General features: G+C 38.6%; 2 protein-coding genes across 4 annotated transcripts in view; both read right to left on the bottom strand.

Moving 5' to 3' along the window:
• The window catches only part of deaf1 (DEAF1 transcription factor), a 25,020-nt gene extending 23,833 nt beyond the window's left edge, over positions 1-1,187 (bottom strand). For both annotated transcript variants that reach the window (XM_061924646.2, XM_061924644.2), the window contains exon 1: positions 784-1,187. In XM_061924646.2, the coding sequence (XP_061780630.1) occupies positions 784-979 (196 nt within the window). In that variant the 5' untranslated portion in view covers positions 980-1,187. The remainder of the gene's footprint in view (positions 1-783) is intronic.
• An 877-nt stretch (positions 1,188-2,064) lies between these two features.
• bet1l (Bet1 golgi vesicular membrane trafficking protein-like) lies at positions 2,065-18,119 on the bottom strand. 2 transcript variants are annotated; one of them, XR_009810453.1, is made up of 5 exons: positions 18,048-18,119; positions 9,623-9,708; positions 5,589-5,645; positions 3,454-3,770; positions 2,065-2,470 (listed from the first exon to the last, which is right to left on the bottom strand). XR_009810453.1 is itself a non-coding variant. In XM_061924315.1 (4 exons), exons 1-4 carry the CDS (start codon positions 18,064-18,066, stop codon positions 3,603-3,605), a joined length of 330 nt encoding a protein of 109 aa, XP_061780299.1. In that variant the 5' UTR covers positions 18,067-18,119; the 3' UTR covers positions 3,041-3,602. The 2 variants fall into 2 exon arrangements, 1 of the variants encoding a protein (XP_061780299.1); XM_061924315.1 differs by lacking the exon at positions 2,065-2,470 and having other exon boundaries at positions 3,041-3,770.
• Between the last annotated feature and the right edge of the window lie 1,312 nt (positions 18,120-19,431).

A 19,431-nucleotide genomic window follows, 5' to 3' on the forward strand; every position in this document is an offset into this window, starting at 1 on the left:
TCCTTCCAAGATGGCGCCAAGTATCAAAATTCATGATTTTTAGCTTCAAACATACATAATTGTCCTTTAGGTAGCCTTTTTTTGTCTTTTTTAAATTTGTATTATTTATTAATATTTAATACTCTATCTGTATGTGCTTTTGTTTTCTTTCCTTGTTTTTGAAAGTGCCTTGACTGTTGAGTGAATTATAAATGTATGTTTGCTGTTTAATAAAAACAAAATTGGCTAAAAAGCTAGCAAAAAAAAAACGTTAGCATGCTAACGTTCTCACAAGTATGCCCCACAAAACCCCTGTATGAACAAAATACTAAATATAGTAAAAGAGAGAAATTAGATATATTATTTTGTTGGAAAAGGTGTTAAAACAGCCATTATTTCCTACCGCTTGTCCCTTCCGGGGTCGCAGTTGAGTAGAATACAACTATCTTGCTATTTTCAATCAATATCATATAAACAACGTAAATAATCACATTTTTGTTGATGCCGACCAACTGTCCATGTCGTGTAATGTTGAAATATGTGCACTTTTTGTTACTTTAGTTTTGGTTCCGAGCAGTTAAATTGGTGCTAAGTTAAAATATTGAACAAAGTGAATGAAGTTTGGAGACTCTTCCAACAGAATGGCGTGCTTGTGCAAATGTTTGAGTAACGGACGTTCGATGTGAGAAAAGCTACGTTAGTAGGTTTAAATATATCAAATGTACCCTAAAATGTGTTTAAAATAGAAATATAGAAGAATACTGTAGAGTTTTGGCCCGCTTGCTAGCTTAAATCCCGCCTTGCCTGCAAAAGCCGACTCGGCCTCGTCGGAGTTCGGCAGGCACTCGGCTTCCAGGTCGATGTTTCCCGGCGCCGCCATCACCGCCATAGTGGCAACTTCGGCGTCCGACTCGGTATCCGAGCCCACCGCCGAGGGCTCGCCGACGATGGGCGGTTCATGCAGCCCGAGCGCCTTCGTCGCCGACTCCGTCTCGTCCATTCCTCCGGCGAACGACAACAGCCGAATTGACCCGAAGAGTCACGGGACGGCGAGCACAAGAGTGCGGGGCACGAGAAGACGCGGCAACACAAAGAAACACACCCGAGTGTAACACAGACTGTTGTCCTTTCAAACGAAAGAGCCGCCGAAGAAAGAATGGCCTCCCCTCGTGCTTTGTTTTGCTACAAGTCTTCGCGCCGGACAAAGCCGAGTGCACACGAGTGCAGCCGAAGCGTTCCACGAAGGCCAAAAGAAAAAAGCGTGCAGGTTACGTCATAGTTTTTACACCTGAAATACAAACGCGACCTTTATATTTCAAAAGTACATTTTTGAAAAGATACATTTGATACTTTTTTCTAAGATGGGCGTGGTTTCAAACGCAATCTGGGAACGCCCCCAGAAACGACCAGTTTATAGGGACTCTGGGGCAAAATGTACGAAAATTGAAACGCAATGCTAAATGTGAAAAAAATAAATCATTTTTGGTCCCATTTAAAATGATTTATTGCATTCGTAGAAGTAAAAGTATATGCCATGTGTGTCCAAAGTGTGGCCCCGCGTTGCATTCTACAAATACTATTAAAAAAACAAAACATAAAAAAGTGTAATAAAACAAACGGGTAAAATGTAACAACAAAAAAAGGTGCATTGTTGACTCCAATAACACAAAGCTCTTTAAAACTGTCATTTGTCAAAAGTAATAATGAAGTAAAATCAATGTTGTTCATAATTATTGACATATTTAAGGCTCCAGTGCCTTCCCATCAAATATTACACTTAAAAATATTTTTGGGGCAAATCTTGCATATTTTTAGTTTTTGCCATAAAAACAAAAGTTTTATTTGACAAAACACATGAAAAACTAAATAACATATACATATATATATTCCCTAAAATCCCCTGAAGAGCAGGGAAACCTGCGAAACAGGCTTGTAGGGATGAAATACCCACTGTGTTTTTTCCTATCTCTGACTAAAAGGACATAAAAAACAAAAACAAGTCAAACTTTAACCTGATAGATCTAAAGCTGATCTAGAGACTAAAGCATTACAAGTAAAAATAAAATAAAAATAACAATAAAAAATAAAAAATAAAAAAGGTATAACTTTTTTTTCTCCACATTTTTATGAGAGGGATCTTTTTGGATCCCCAATAAATTGTGTGGGATTTTATACATATACAATTCTTTTTGCTAAAATAAATAAATACATTGAAATCAATGTTGTTATGAATTATTGACCTATTTATTGACACTAATATTCTACTTTGAACATTTTTTGTGGGGAAAATATTGCATATTTTGTTTTTGCTGTAAAAAAATAAATAAATTGATATAAGACCATAACACAGAAAGAAAAAAAACTTGATCTCAACAGATAAATGTGAAGTTGAGCTGGAGATGTAAGTGTTTAATAAATAAGACAAAATAAATGAATTACTTTTTATGACTGATACCCTTCCAGGTCCCCGGGACCAAACTTGAGGGGAGCCCTAGAAGTAAAAAACAACAACAACAAACAAACAAATATATATATACTGTATATATACACACATACATATGTATGTGAATATATATGTGTATCTATACTGTATATATATATATGTATAGCCATCCATTCATTTTCTACAGCTTAACCCTACATGTGCATATATATATATGCATATCTCCATTCATCCATTTTCTACCGCTAACCCTATGTGTGTATGTATATACATATATACATATATATATATATATATATATATATATATATATATATATATATATATATACATACATATATATACATATATGTGTGTATGCATGTATGTGTATATATATATATATATTTATATATATGTGTGTGTGTGTGCGTGTGTGAATATATATGTTTATATTATGTATATCCATTAATTCATTTTCTACCGCTTAACCCTATGTGTGTGTGTGTATATATATATATATATATATATATATATATATATGAGTATTGATTTTGAATATAAAACATATGAAAATGGTCCCCAGATTCTTAGATTTCTGTGTAAAAAGTTTGGACACCCCTGCTACAAAGTAACATAAAGCAGAAAAAACGCATTATTGTTCCCTGGAAATATTGAGAAAGGTGAAAGTAAAAATCATAAGCATGAACAAACAATACCAAAAGAGAAATATGTACCAATGAGTCTTTGCAGTTAAACTGGTGTGTATGCTAAGAAGAGCTACAAGCTAACATATGTAGGGCAACTCTTCTACAACTTTGACATAACTTAGAATTAAATTATTTCCAAAATACGATTCACTTGATCTTTGAGTCACCAGCAAAGTCTAATAAACCATAATTGTCCTTCCTTTGAACTTTAACACGTTTAGTTACTAATGGCATTTCATATTCAAAATGCTAGCATGAAAACAAGAGACATTGACGTCTTTCCCCATTAAAAACGTCATACCCCAATTCCCCGCATACACCGAGCTCTTCTGATGCACTTACAGCGCAAGGAAGTTGGATTTTTGGTTTCAAGCTGCTCCTACGCCCCCTGCTGGTCACTTCTACATCCCTTTCCTGTCGTCCTGGTGCAAAGTCTCGCAGACATGATGTTCTCGAGTCCCAGTGGATGCTGGCTGATACGGTCCAGAACGTCAGCGCTGGATCCTGGAGACCAGGTAGTAGAGCAGGAAGAAGGCCAGGACCAGGCCCACGGAGACGTAGCAGAGGATGCGGCGGTTGTCCCGACTGGAGCGCACCATGGTGGAGAAACGCTTGACGCTGCCGCTCAGCAGGCCGGTGGCGCTCAGGAAGTTGGAGTCCTGCAGGGAGAGGAGGAGGTTCTTAACCTTGGACCGATCATCAACTGGGTGGTGGACTGAATGAGAACTAGACCCGGGCCGATAACACTTTCTGCTGGACGATATATTTAATGAATTATTACCGATATTATCGTCAACATTATTTTGAGACCAAACAGATGAAATAAATCATTAATATTATCAAGTAAACAACGGTCTATATTTTAGTGACGTAACATGAATAAAACGATAACAATAAAATAGCAATACAATAGGTTCTGTCTTTTCTCTTTGTTCCGGAGGACACGGCGTCCACAGTTCCCAAAAACAATTTGAAATGTGCACTCGTCAGACCACAGAACACTTTTACACTTTGCATCAGTCCATCTTAGATGTGCTCGGGCCGAGCGAAGCTGGCGGCGTTTCTGGGTGTTGTTGATAAATGGCTTTCGCCTTGTAAAGTAGAGTTTTAACTTGCACTTACAGATGTAGCGACCAACTGTAGTTACTGACAGTGGTTTTCTGAAGTGTTCCTGAGCCCATGTGGTGATATCCTTTACACACTGATGTCGCTCTTTGATGCAGTACCGCCTGAGGGATCCAAATTCACGGGCATTCAATGTTACGTGCAGTGATTTCTCCAGATTCTCCGAACCTTTTGATGATATTACAGACCGTAGATGGTGAAATCCCTAAATTCCTTGCAATAGCTCGTTGAGAAATGTTGTTCTTAAACTGTTGGACAATTTGCTCACGCATTTGTTCACAAAGTGGTGACCCTCGCCCCACTTGGGGGTGGGGGGGGGTGTTGAGGTGTCGGGGGCGGGGTTGAGGTGGGATGTATATTTTAGGGGATGCAAGGGATTCTGGGTATTTGTTCCGTTGTGTTTATGTTGTGTTATGGTGCGGATGTTCTCCCGAAACGTGTTTGTCATTCTTGTTTGGTGTGGGTTCAAAGTGTGGCGCATATTTGTAAGAGTGTTAAAGTTGTTTATACGGCCACCCTTCAGTGTGACCTGTATGGCTGTTGATCAAGTATGTCTTGCAGTCACTCGTGTGTGTCTGCAAAAGCCTCATACATGTGACTGGGCCGGCACGCTGTTCGTATGGTGAAAAAGCAGACGCGTCGACAGGTTGTAGAGGACGCTAAAGCCCTTAATATTGTTGTCCGGGTGAAAATCGGGAGAATGGTTGCCCCGGGAGATTTTCGGGAGGGGCACTGAAATTCGGGAGTCCCCCCGAAAAATCGGGAGGGTTGGCAAGTATGCTGTATAGTTCAGAAAATACGGTCGTTAAGCTGAACCTGAACAATGACTAAGCGGATGTTGAAACCTTTGAGTAACCTTCAAGGTGACGTATGATATCCTGTCGTTTAACATGCTAAAGAGGTGAAAAAGGGGGAGGAGCAAGACCGAGGCTTTTTGAGATGAGTAATAGACTGGCAATAGTGTTGATGGTTGAAGGACTCCGAAGAAGACCAAGAAAGAGACAAGAGTTAACAGATACAGACCAGGAAAGGTCAGCCAAACCTTGCGAAACTCCCTCGACTCACTATCAAAGCCCAAAGAACAATCGCGGTTCTCGTCTTTCACGCCATCCAACAACGTGCGCGGTGACTGTGTCCACCACAACCCAGGAAGCCTCTGGAAGTATACGTCCTTGTGTTGATGCAACTGACTGAATATTGAAAACAATGTGTGGTCACCAGTGGACCGAGTCCAGGTCATCGGGACCCGTCGGCGAACGCAGTTTATGTGCGCGTGTAGTACCTACGCCTGCAGCCGCAGACTCATCGGACGTCGGCCCAGGTCTAGAGTCGACCATGTCGTATGAACTCACCATGCCGTCCAAATACTCATTCTGGTCTTCGGCCTCTCTGTCGATCTCGTACGCCAGCTGTCACAGAACCACGTGGGTAAACAGACCTCACATTACAAAACAATCAGTTCACTCTGTCACTCATTTAATTAACAATGTTACATGTGTATATGCCGCCATCATGTGGTCAGGGCAGGTAATACGTCTTTGAGAAGTGTGTATTTTCAATCAAACTTTGTTGACCGGAAGTTGCATTAGTCAAGAAGAGAAATTTACAGTGTCAGCACATGCAAAACCAGTGAAGTTGGCACATTGTGTAAATGGTAAATAAAAACAGAATACAATGATTTGAAAATCCTTTACAACTTATATTCATTTGAATGGACTGCAAAGACAATATATTTAATGTTCACAATGAGAAACTTTTTTTTTTTTTGCAAATAATCATTAACTTGGAATTTAATGGCTGCAGCACATTGCAAAAAAGTTGTCACAGAGGCATTTTTACCACTGTGTTACATGGCCTTTCCTTTTAACAACACTCAGTAAACATTTGGGAACTGAGGAGACACATTTTTGAAGCTTTTCAGGTGGAATTCTTTCCCATTCTTGCTTGATGTACAGCTTAAGTCACACTTGCCAACCTTGAGACCTCCGATTTCGGGAGGTGGGGGGTGGGGGGTGTGGTTGGGGGCGTGGTTAAGATATATATATATATATATATATATATATATATATATATATATATATATATATATATATATATATATATATATATATATATATATATAAGAAATACTTGACTTTCAGTGAATTCTAGCTCTATATAAATATATATATAAATAAATAAAAGAAATACTTGAATTTCAGTGTACATTTATTTACACATATACACACACATAACACTCATCTACTCATTGTTGAGTTAAGGGTTGAATTGTCCATCCTTGTTCTATTCTCTGTCACTATTTCAGAACACACACATTATACAAATATACATTATAAAATCAATAAGAAAACGGGAGCTCTAATTTGGGAGTCTGAATTAGGATCAGAAGTTCCTATATAAACATTGCGCACTCACGTCGCCTTTTTGTATTGATTACTGCAGCGGTGCACTGGATTCATTCACAAATACAAACTACAACTCACAAACACTTTAGAGTTAGGCTCCACCATCAGAATGTGTACTTAAACTTATAAAGATCACATGGATATTATTCAGTGAGTTGATTCACCAAAACTAACCTGTTATACAGGAGGAAAAAGCACACAGGACGTTTCAATTGTTCACAGACTGGTCGCGCTCATCAGAATGACAAGACACTTCCGGTCTGCAGGTGATAGCATTCAATTGGGAAGAAACGCCCTACTGCCCCCTACTGACCAATGTGAATACTGATAAATGTGAAATGACAGCTCCAAAAACGAATTCAAACCACAAAATAAAATAAATAAATCAACACAAAAATGTGACACATTATGGGTGGGTCACATATGCATGTACAGTAGATGGCAGTATTGTCCTGTTTAAAAGTGTCACAACATTGCTGTTTACGGCAGACTAACTGCTTTACGGTAGACGAAAACTTGACTGCTGTTGTTGTGTGTTGTTACCGCGCTGGGAGGATGTTAATGAAACTGCCTAACAATTAACCCACATAAGAAACCAAGAACTCGCCCTCGATCATTAGCTGTTTATATTGTGGGAAAGCGGACGTGTGAACAGGCTGTCAACACGTCACTCAGGTCCGCATAGAGCTGGAGGGGGCGTGGCCTCCAGCTCCGCCTGAATTTCGGGAGAAAATTTGTCCCGGGAGGTTTTCGGGAGAGGCGCTGAATTTCGGGAGTCTCCCGGAAAATCCGGGAGGGTTGGCAAGTATGGCTTAAGTTGTTCAACAGTCTGAGGCCTCTGGCGCCACACATTCAATCAACAATCCAAAAGTAGTCAAACAAAAATGAATGATATCAACAACAGTATCAATATTAATAAGAATTCCAACATAGCAGTGATTAGAAATCTCTCATTTGAAAATTGGGTTTCAATAAAATACTTTTTTTTTTTTTTTACTAAATGCATTCGTTCTTTTAATTTTGACAGACAAAAAAATGCATATTTTAAACTTTAATATTATCTGATCATGCCAATATTATTAGGATGTCATTATTAGATTATAGCAGTGGTCCCTAACCTTTTTGGTCGACGCTTGAAAATTTGTCCCACGGACTGGGGTCGGGGGGGGTGGTTGTTTTTTTTTATTGGTTTTTTTTTGTCATAAAAAAATACAATCATGTGTGCTTAGTGGTTGGAGTGTCCGCCCTGAGATCGGTAGGTTGTGAGTTCAAACCCCGGCCGAGTCATACCAAAGACTATAAAAAATGGGACCCATTACCTCCCTGCTTGGCACTCAGCATCAAGGGTTGGAATTGGGGGGTTAAATCACCAAAAATGATTCCCGGGCGCGGCCACCGCTGCTGCTCACTGCTCCCCTCACCTCCCAGGGGGGTGATCAAGGGTGATGGGTCAAATGCAGAGAATAATTTCGCCACACCTAGTGTGTGTGACAATCATTGGTACTTTAACTTTAACTTACGGATTGTATCTCTGCAGACTGTATTGATCTATATTGATATATAATGTATATATTGTGTTTTTTATGTTGATTTAATTAAAAAAACAAAAAACTTTTTTTTTTTCTTGTGCGGCCCGGTACCAATCGGTCCACCGACCGGTACCGGGCCGCGACCCGGTGATTGGGGACCACTGGATTATAAGATATTATTATTAGAAATCCCTCATTTGAAAAATGGGAAATGGGAATTTTTTTTTTTTTTACTAAAAATGCATTCGTTCTTTCACTTTTGACAGACAAAAAAAATGCATATTTTAAACTTTAATATTATCTGATCATGCCAATATTATTAGGATTGTATTATTAGATTATAGGATATTATTATTAGAAATCCCTCATTTAAAAAATGGGATATAATAAATACTTTTTTTTTTTTTACTAAAAATGCATTCGTTCTTTCACTTTTGACAGACAAAAAAATTGCATATTTTAAACTTTAATATTATCTGATCATGCCAATATTATTAGGATTGTATTATTAGATTATAGGATATTATTGTTAGAAATTCCTCATTTAAAAAATGGGATATAATAAATATTTTTTTTTATTTTTATTTTTTTTAACTAAAAATGCATTCGTTCTTTCAATTTTGACAGACAAAAAAATGCATATTTTAAACTTTAATATTATCTGATCATGCCAATATTATTAGGATTTTATTATTAGATCATAGGATATTATTATTAAAAATCCCTCATTTAAAAAATGGGATTAATAAAATACTTTTTTTTTTTTTACTAAATGCATTCGTTCTTTCAATTTTGACAGACAAAAAAATGCATATTTTAAACTTTAATATATCCAAAAAGGGACAAGCGGTAGGAAATGGATGGATGGATGGATGATCTGATCATGCCAATTTTATTATTATATACTGTATTGCACAACTGTTTTTGTGAGATAAAAACAAATAGTTAAATATCTGCTTGTCACCTTTATTTATGATTTTAAAGCAAGTTTTACATTAATCCTGATTAATCACAGGTTATTACCCGCAGGAATAATGTAAATACATTTAAAAAAAAGCGGCCCTCTGAAAGCAGCCATTACTGCGACGTGGCCCTCAATGAAAATTAGTTTGACACCCCTGACCTAGAGGTCGTTTGGCCGAGTCGGCTCTCAGTGCTGCTGGAGTGATCGCCAAGTTCCAAAGTGTGTCCAGGTACCGACACGTGGCACCATTAGATTTTACGCGAATCGGTGCCCCGTCGGACTGGCGGGATTCAGTCCGTGCCGGGAAAAAAAAGTACCAAATCCGGTACCCACCCCTACCTGGAACCGATTAACAAACGAGGGACGATTACCCACCAAAAATATGTGTTCATCCAACACACTCTTCAGCACTCAACGTGTCTCAGGAATCATTGAGGATTGATTTACTATTATTTACTGATTTCTTTATTTGGCTTGTTGTGACTTACAGATTTCAGCCTGGAGACTTTGGTGGCTAGGTTCTCGGACAGACGTTTATTCTCGACATCCAGCATGTCTTCCACGGATCCACGGCCTGCAAGGATAGAAATATCAAACATATGACATATGGTTAACACTTCTGTTATGTATAGGGCTGGGGTCGGCAACCCGCGGCTCTTGAGCCGCATTCGGCTCTTTAGCGGCGCCCTGGTGACTCCCTGGAGCTTTTTCAAAAATGTATGAAAATGGAAAAGATGGTGGAAATTAAATAAAATGTTTGTTTTAATATTGTTTCTGTTAGAGAGCAAACATGACACAAACCTTCCTAATTGTTAGAAATCCCACTGTTTATAATAAACATGCTTCACTGATGAGAGGATTTGGCTAGCGCCGTTTTGTCCTACTAATTTCGGCGGTCCTTGAACGCACCGCAGTTTGTTTACATGTTTAACTTTCTCCGACTCTGACACAGTAAGACATGTTTTATGCCACTCATTCTTTGTCTCGTTTTGTCCAACAAACGTTTTATACTGTGCGTGAATGCACACAGGTAAGCTTGGTTGATGTTATTAACGTGTGTGGAGTGCTAATCAGCCATATTTGGTCACTGCATGACTGCATGCTAATCGATGCTAACATGCTATTTAGGCTAGCTGTATGTACATATTGCATCATTATGTCTCGTTTGTAGCTATATTTGGTTAATTTAATGTCCTTTATTTATGTCCTTGGTGTATTTAGTTTATATTTGCATGTTTCATGACACATTATCTGTATGTAATAATGGCTACATGTCTGATAGTTGTTAGTGTGCCATGTTGTTCCAGACCACAGCAAACGTTACCCAGCTTGCAAAGAATGCAATAAGTCTATTAGAAGAAGACAGCCTGCCGTTTCCTTCAACTTGGACACACATCTAAGCCAGTCAATTCCAGGAGTTATCTCACCCTCCAAGAAGCCTCCGTTTTACTAATGTTTTCCAATGTTACAAAAATTGGTACAATAAATATTACATTTCAACATTTCTATCAACAAAGATTTGCGTCAGCCTGCGACACAGTCATTTTGATAGTTAATAGCTAATATAAACTGAGATAGGCTCCAGCAAATGGATGGATGGATAAACACTTACATAATGTGTTGCTTTCATTATAAGACTTATATAAGGCTTTTAATTTTTTGGTATTTTTGGTCGAATATGGCTCTTTCAACATTTTGGGTTGCCGACCCCTGGTATAGGGCAATCACTTACTGGAATCAACTTCCAGAATATCTGGTATCAATCGCCAGCATAGCGGGTTTTAAGAATAGACTGAGAGGAGAAGTATTGCAGAAAGAGATCATTCTAGATTGTACCTAATGTCATGACTGGTTTTTATTGATTATTGACTATTTTATTTATTATGGGACAAGCAGTAGAAAATGGATGGATGGTACTTTTTCGTCACTTACTGTTTGTCTTTGGTACACGAATGTGTATATTTTAGGCCATTGGTTATTTGTTTTATTTTTGCAAAAAAAAAACAATATATATATTAGAGATTCGCGGATAGGCAATTATTTCATCCGCAACCGCATCACAAAAGTCGTCAACCATCCGCCATTCACCCGAACCAACATTTTATCAAAACCACACCCGCCCGCACCCGCCCGTTGCTATATATCTAATATAGACGATGCAAGGCATTAGTGAGGTTATAAAGCTTTTGCCTGTTAAAGAAAGGAGACTGATCCAATGTAGCAGAGACATTCAATGCGTGCCACGCTGTCACGGCCCAGACGCACACCAGTGCGCAATCATCTGGGAGCCGCGCTGAGCGCACCTCCAAGCGCGCTCGCGCGCGCGTCACTCAAACTGCTGCAGGCAGCTGCGCTCCATCTTCAATCAACACACCCGACACTGATGAGAGGGACGACTACTTAAACAACCGCCACCAGAGATCCTCCTCCTGCCTCCCGACCACGCTTCCGCCCCTGGACAAACCCTGCCTGCCTCGCCCTTGTCTGACAGCACCGCTCCTCTCAACACGCACCTCCAACACTTACGGTAAAACCCTCCAGTTAAATTCCACACATAGTCTGACACCCATTTCCTGTTTGGTTACATACACATCTAATATATATATATATATATATATATATATATATATATATATATATATATATATATATATATATATATATATATATATGCGAGAGAGAGAGAGAGATATATATATATATATATATATATATATATAGAGATATATATAATTCCCTTTTGAATAAATACGCCCCAGGCTAAACGTGCTCCCTGTCTCAGTGCCGTCTCCTTCTACCCGGTATCATCACACACAAATTAATATCTCTTGGCCACGCATTAGTGGCTAAGAGATATTAATGCGTGATAATATTATTTATCATTATATAATATTATTGTCATTTCCATTAAGAAAGTGTTGACTATTGTTGCCAATGCCCTCAGATCAGGAGTGCGTTCCTCACACTTTGTGTGCGCAGTTGCAGCAAGCAGAACGAGGCTTTTAAGAAGTTAAAAAAATGTTTTAGAAAGACTAGGCCTATATTTTCATTCGGTAAAAAAAATGTTCTGAATTTATTTCAATGAATATTAACTTGTTAACGTTATAATGCTCAAATAGGGACGAGGGCGGGGTGCACAGTGTAGTGAACAATTTCGCGACAAAGATGAACCTTTTATTGATTTATCTGCAGCCATGACAAAATATCAGACAATCTCCATTGTCAACGACAGGCAGGAAAATAAAGATAAACACATAGCCTATGTTCTAGGCATAGGCTCATACGTTTTTAAGTTGAAAGAAAAAAAAGAAAAAAAAATGTGCCTCATAAGCCTTAAGCTGTCAATCACGCGCACAAACTTAAATTATACAATAACATATGTATGTCATCTCTATTTAAACAAAAATAATTTAAATAAATAATAATAATAAATTACCTGCAACTTATTGGCCAAGGCAAATAGCTGAAGGGGGGAAATCAAACCCATCAGACTGCACTTTATCATCAAACTTGAATTATAATGAAAATAGACGGTCGCGACAAACAAAGCAGGCTAAATAGCCTTACATTGTCGCCAATCGGAGATGCGCTTCACTTGAAAGCGAGGCCAAATAATTATTCACACATAGTAGTATATCGCGAATATAAAAAAAACGTTGCCATCTTTTTTGTTTTCTTCTTCTGTTGTGTTGTGTGGTGGTGTGCTGCAGTGCAGTGCCTGATAAATAATTGCCTGTTTCAAAGAGTGCTGCTCGTTTTTCGTATGTGGGTAACAACATTTAACTATGTATATATATTTCCGAATTGGTTTAACCGCCACCCGCCTGAATCTATTTAAAATCTAATTTTTTTTAATTTCACCCGCCCGACCCGCGGATTATCCGCGGACTCCGCGGTTGTGTCCACAAACCGCGCATCTCTAATACATATATATATTTATATTTGATATGAACATTATTATGTAAACTCGAAGTTATTAGTTTTTTTTGGTTCTTTGTTGTTGCTATTTTTTGTATTACAACATTTTATTATTTGATCATGTTGTACTGCATTGTAATCTTTTGTTTTGTGATCGTGTGATGTTTTTTTGCCTGGACCCCCAGGAAGAATAGTCTCCACTGCGGTGTAGACTAATGGGGATCCTTAATAAACTAAACTAAAATTCTGCCACAATATGGTCGCTGTTAAAATACTACCAGAAAGAGCAATACAAAAAAAACAGTTGAGTGTTTGACAGTGTATTCAAATAAACCACCAAAATGATTGTCGAGCGTGGCCACTGCTGCTGCTCACTGCTCCCCTCCCCTTCCAGGGGGTGGAACAAGGGGATGGGTCAAACGCAGAGAGTAATTTCACCACACCTAGTGTGTGTGTGTGTGTGTGTGTGTGACTATCATCAGAGGTGGGTAGTAACGCGCTACATTTACTCCGTTACATCTACTTGAGTAACTTTTGGGATCAATTGTACTTCTAAGAGTAGTTTTAATGCAACATACTTTTACTTTTACTTGAGTATATTTCATACTTGCCAACCCTCCCGGATTTTCCGGGAGACTCCCGAAATTCAGCGCCTCTCCCAAAAACCTACCGGGACAAATTTTCTCCCGAAAATCTCCCGAAATTCATGCGGACCTGAGTGACGTGTCGACAGCCTGTTTTCACGTCCGTAAAGCAGTTTGTCTGCCGTAAACAGCAATGTTGTGACACTCTTAAACAGGACAAAACTGCCATCTACTGTACATGCATATGTGACAATAACATCTCGGGCTTTTAGAGAGTGCAGTGCACAACTGCGCACACAAGGAGACGAAGCAGAATGCATCATCAGAGAGGGTGTTCAGCATGGTTAGAAAAATAGTGACAGAGAATAGAACAAGGATGGACAATTCAACCCTTAACTCAACAATGAGTAGATGAGTGTTATGTGTGTGTATATGCGTAAATAAATGAACACTGAAATGTAAATATTTTTCTTATTTATATATATATATATATATATATATATATAGAGCTAGAATTCACTGAAAGTCAAGTATTTCTTATATATATATATATATATATATATATATATATGAAATACTTGACTTGGTGAATTCTAGCTGTAAATATACTCCTCCCCTCTTAACCACGCCCCCAACCACGCCCCCCCGGGACCACACACCCCCACCCCCACCATCTCCCGAAATCGGAGGTCTCAAGGTTGGCAAGTATGGTATATTTATAGAGAAGAAACACTACTTTTACTCCGCTCCATTTATCTACATTCAGCTCGCTACTGATTTTTATCGATCTGTTAATGCACGCTTTGTTTGTTTTGGTTTGTCAGGCAGACCTTCAAGGTAGGATCTATCGCATGCCTGCGTTTCACCAATCACATGCAGTCACTGGTGACGTTTTGACTCCGTTTCACCAATCAAACAGAGCCAGGCGGTGACCGCCTTTCAGCGGCAAAACAACACGTTTAAGCTTACATGAACTCAACGTCAAATTTGAGGAAGCACATCGCGGTAAGTAACGTTAGTAGATATTTTGGCGGTCACCGTAGTTTGATGTTAGCTTCCCTGCTATGAATCACTGTCAAATGTACATCGTGTGGGGACCTTTATTAAAGGGGAACATTATCACCAGACCTATGTAAGCGTCAATATATACCTTGATGTTGCAGAAAAAAGACCATATATTTTTTTTACCGATTTCCGAACTCTAAATGGGTGAATTTTGGCGAATTAAACGCCTTTCTATTATTCGCTCATGGAATCCGCCATTTTCTCAAACACCGAGTCAAATCAGCTCTGTTATTTTCCGTTTTTTTCGACTGTTTTCCGTACCTTGGAGACATCATGCCTCGTCGGTGTGTTGTCGGAGGGTGTAACAACACGAACAGGGACGGATTCAAGTTGCACCAGTGGCCCAAAGATGCGAAAGTGGCAAGAAATTGGACGTTTGTTCCGCACACTTTACCGACAAAAGCTATGCTATGACGGAGATGGCAAGAATGTGTGGATATCCTGCGACACTCAAAGCAGATGCATTTCCAACGATAAAGTCAAAGAAATCTGCCGCCAGACCCCCATTGAATCTGCCGGAGTGTGTGAGCAATTCAGGGACAAAGGACCTCGGTAGCACGGCAAGCAATGGCGGCAGTTTGTTTCCGCAGACGAGTGAGCTAAACCCCCTGGATGTCTTGGCTCACACCATCCCTTATGCCACCGAAGATGATCAAGAGAAGAATATCGACCCTAGCTTCCCTGGCCTGCTGACATCAACTCCAAAACTGGACAGATCAGCTTTCAGGAAAAGATAGCGGATGAGGGTATGTCTACAGAATATATGAATTGATGAAAATTGGTCTGTCTGCACTCTCAAAGTGCATGTTGTTGCCAAATGTATTTCATATGCTATAAACCTAGTTCATAGTTGTTAGTTTCATTTAATGCCAAACAAACGCATACCAATCGTTGGTTAGAAGGCGATCGCCGAATTCGTCCTCGCTTTCTCCCGTGTCGCTGGCTGTCGTGTCGTTTTCGTCGGTTTCGCTTGCATACGGTTCAAACCGATAGCTTCAGTTTCTTCTTCAATTTCGTTTTCGCTACCTGCCTCCACACTACAACCATCCGTTTCAATACATGCGTAATCTGTTGAATCGCTTAAGCCGCTGAAATCCGAGTCTGAATCCGAGCTAATGTCGCTATAGCTTGCTGTTCTATGCGCCATGTTTGTTTGTGTTGGCATCACTGTGTGACGTCACAGGAAAATGGACGGGTGTATATAACGATGGTTAAAATCAGGCACTTTGAAACTTTTTTTAGGAATATTGCGTGATGGGTAAAATTTTGAAAAAAACTTCGAAAAATAAAATAAGCCACCGAGAACTGATTTTTAATGGTTTTAACCCTTCTGAAATTGTGATAATGTTCCCCTTTAACGCACTGCAGCCTCATAGACAGACAGAGATAGATACACACACACACACACACGCATGCACACAAACACCAATCAAAAGTGTGTTCCCAGGTGCAGCCCACACCTATCAGTTTATGGTTTGCGTAAAGGCTAACTTGTTATTTTTCTTTGTAATCTCTGCTTACTGAGCCTATGGTGCTGTTAAGTTATTGTGGCTCAATTTGCCTTAATTTTTTTTTAATGTTAATGTATTATTATCTAATATATATTATTGTTTTAGTTGCTTAAGACAGTGTTTTTCAACCACTGTGCCGCGGCACACTAGTGTTCCGTGAGATATTGTCTGGTGTGCCGTGGTAAGTTATGCAACTTCACCTAATTGGTCCAAAAAATCCGTCCATTTTCTACCGCTTGTCCCTTTTTGGGGTAGCGGGGGGGTGCTGGAGCCTGCATTCGGGCAGAAGGTGGTGTATACCCTGGACAAGTCGCCACCTCATCGCAGGGCCAAATATTTTTTGCAAATCAATAATTATAATAATGTGCCGTTGTCTAGTGCAGTGTTTTTCAACCTTTTTTGGCATGTAAAAAGTATCCATCCATCCATTTTCTACCGCTTGTCCCTTTTGGGGTATGTAACGCTTAAACCAAAAATGAACAAAAGGCGGGGCAGCACGGTGGAAGAGGGGTTAGTGCATCTGCCTCACAATACGAAGGTCCTGAGTAGTCTTGGGATCTTTCTGTGTGGAGTTTGCATGTCTTCCCGTGACTGCGTGGGTTCCCTCCGGGTACTCCGGCTTCCTCCCACCTCCAAAGACATGCACCTGGGGATAGGTTGATTGGCAACACTAAATTGGCCCTAGTGTATGGATGTGAGTGTGAATGTTGTCTGTCTATCTGTGTTGGCCCTGCGATGAGGTGGCGACTTGTCCAGGGTGTACCCCGCCTTCCGCCCGATTGTAGCTGAGATAGGCTCCAGCGCCCCCCGCGACCCCAAAAGGGAATAAGCGGTAGAAAATGGATGGATGGATGAACAAAAGGCAAGTCCCACTAGGAAAAGGCACTGAAGCATAGGGATGGCTATGCAAAACAAAAGTAAAACTGAACTGGCTACAAAGTAAACAAAAACAGAATGCTGGACGACAGCAAAAACTTACAGGAGGGCGGAGCAGGGCGACGGCGTCCACAAAGTACATCCGTAAATGACATGACAATCAACAATGTCCCCACAAAGAAGGACAGCATACGCACAACTGAAATAGTCTTGATTGCAAAAACAAAGCAGGTGTGGGCAATAGCACTCAAAGGAAGGCAAACAGGAAGGGTCACCAAATTAACAGCGCAAGACAGAAACTAAAGCACGACACACAGGAAACAACAACACACTCAAAATAAGGCATGACAACCTGGTGGAGTTTCATTTTTTAACCTTTTCGGCTGGTGGTGTGCCTCCGTATTTTTTTTAATGAAAAAAATGCGTCTTGGCTCAAAAAAGGTTGAAAAACACTGGCTCTGAATTTGCTCATTGCTATTTTTATGTTTTAGAGCATTATTTGTTGCCGTCATCATTAAACGAACAGGTTACTCATCAGTTACTCAGTACTTGAGTAGTTTTTTCACAACATACTTTTTACTTGTACTCAAGTAAATATTTGGGTGACTACTCCTTACTTTTACTTGAGTAATACATCTCTAAAGTAACAGTACTCTTACTTGAGTACAATTTCTGGCTACTCTACCCACCTCCGACTATCAGGGGTACTTTAACTTTAAAATAATGTCAAAGGAAGACAAGAGACAAGTTTTCAAAACATCAAACTATTAACAACTTAGCCTGCTAGCAAAGCTTCCGAGTCTCATTTTCGGCACCGCGCGGTCCAAAATACGAAACAACTCTAATCACCAGCTTCTCCTTAAAGACTAAAACGACGAAACGCGACAATTTCGGTGTCGTTAGTTCGTTATTTTCACTAGCAAAGTTTGCAATTGACGTGTCAAAACAAACACTGTTACCTCCGTTCCAGTCCGCCATGTTGGAGAGTGACGTCACGATCAGCTGCGCGGAAGTGACGTTCTTTCCTCACGCCCTTTCACTATAAAAGAGATCAAATTTGTTTTTTGTTTTTTTTTAATAAACAACTGCATACTTGCCAACCTTGAGACCTCCGATTTCGGGAGTTGGGGGGTGGGGGTGGGGCGGGGGCGTGGTTGGGGGCGTGGTTAAGAGGGGAGGAGTATATTTACAGTTAGAATTCACCAAGTCAAGTATTTCATCTATATATATGTGGAAATACTGTCAAAGCGCTTTGAGTACCTTGAAGGTAGAAAAGCGCTATACAAGTATAACCCATATATATATATATATATATATATATATATATATATATATATATATATATATATATATATATATATATATATATATATATATATATATATATATATATATATATACATATATATATGTATATATATATATATATATATATGTGTATATATATATATATATATATATATATACATATATATATATATATATATATATATATGTATATATATATATATATATATATATATATATATATATATATATATATATATATATATATATATATATATATATATATATATATATATATATATATATACATTAAGAGTACAAAAGCCCTTAAATTGATATCTTTGTTAAGAACATTTAAAGTGATTTAGGCAGCCCTTTTTGTCTTTTTTTAATTACATTTTTTAAATTATTATTATTTATTAATATTTAATACTTTATATGTATTTCCTTTTGTTTTCTTTCCTTGTTGTTGAAAGTACCTTGACTGTTGAGTGAATTATAAATGTATGTTTGTTGTTCAATAAAAAGAAACAAAAAAAACCCAACAACTTTGTTTTATAACGATGAAATTACAAGAACAACACACAAATTATATTTAACACATACAATCATGCCTTATAGCAACAATATAATAATTAATAATAGGGTCATTATTGTTATTGTTCTTATTATTATTTTTTGTATGGTCATTAATTTGTCACCGGAAGCGGATGTTGATCCACGCATTTGACGTCACTATCCCAAACAGGAAGTGGCTTCGATCAAGTTTGTGTTTCGTCGCTTTTGGCTTCTAAACTTGAGTTAAAAACGTTAAATGTGGACTTCGTCTCTTCTAAGTTAATGTTATTAGATTGTTGTAGCGTTGTACAACCACTGGAACAATATGTCCGAATTCCAACTAAAATCGTCACTTAAATGTATGCGTGGTTATTGTAAGCCTCCTGTCGCATTATTGTTGTATTGTGACATTTATATATAATATTATTATATACATTATAACAGTAAAGGCAACGAGATAAATAACTAGTTTTTTTTAGCTTGTGATGTGCTAAACAA

This window comes from Nerophis lumbriciformis, linkage group LG29 (genome assembly GCF_033978685.3).
Source record: "Nerophis lumbriciformis linkage group LG29, RoL_Nlum_v2.1, whole genome shotgun sequence".
NCBI classification, from domain to species: domain Eukaryota; kingdom Metazoa; phylum Chordata; class Actinopteri; order Syngnathiformes; family Syngnathidae; genus Nerophis; species Nerophis lumbriciformis.

Excerpts from the sequence above, each read along its gene's own strand:
- bet1l (XM_061924315.1), bottom strand. Across the intron at positions 5,646-9,622 it reads AAGTCTCCAGGCTGAAATCT|CTGGCGTACGAGATCGACAG; the intron begins GTAAGTCACAAC and ends GTTCTGTGACAG. Across the intron at positions 3,771-5,588 it reads ATGAGTATTTGGACGGCATG|GACTCCAACTTCCTGAGCGC; the intron begins GTGAGTTCATAC and ends CTCTCCCTGCAG.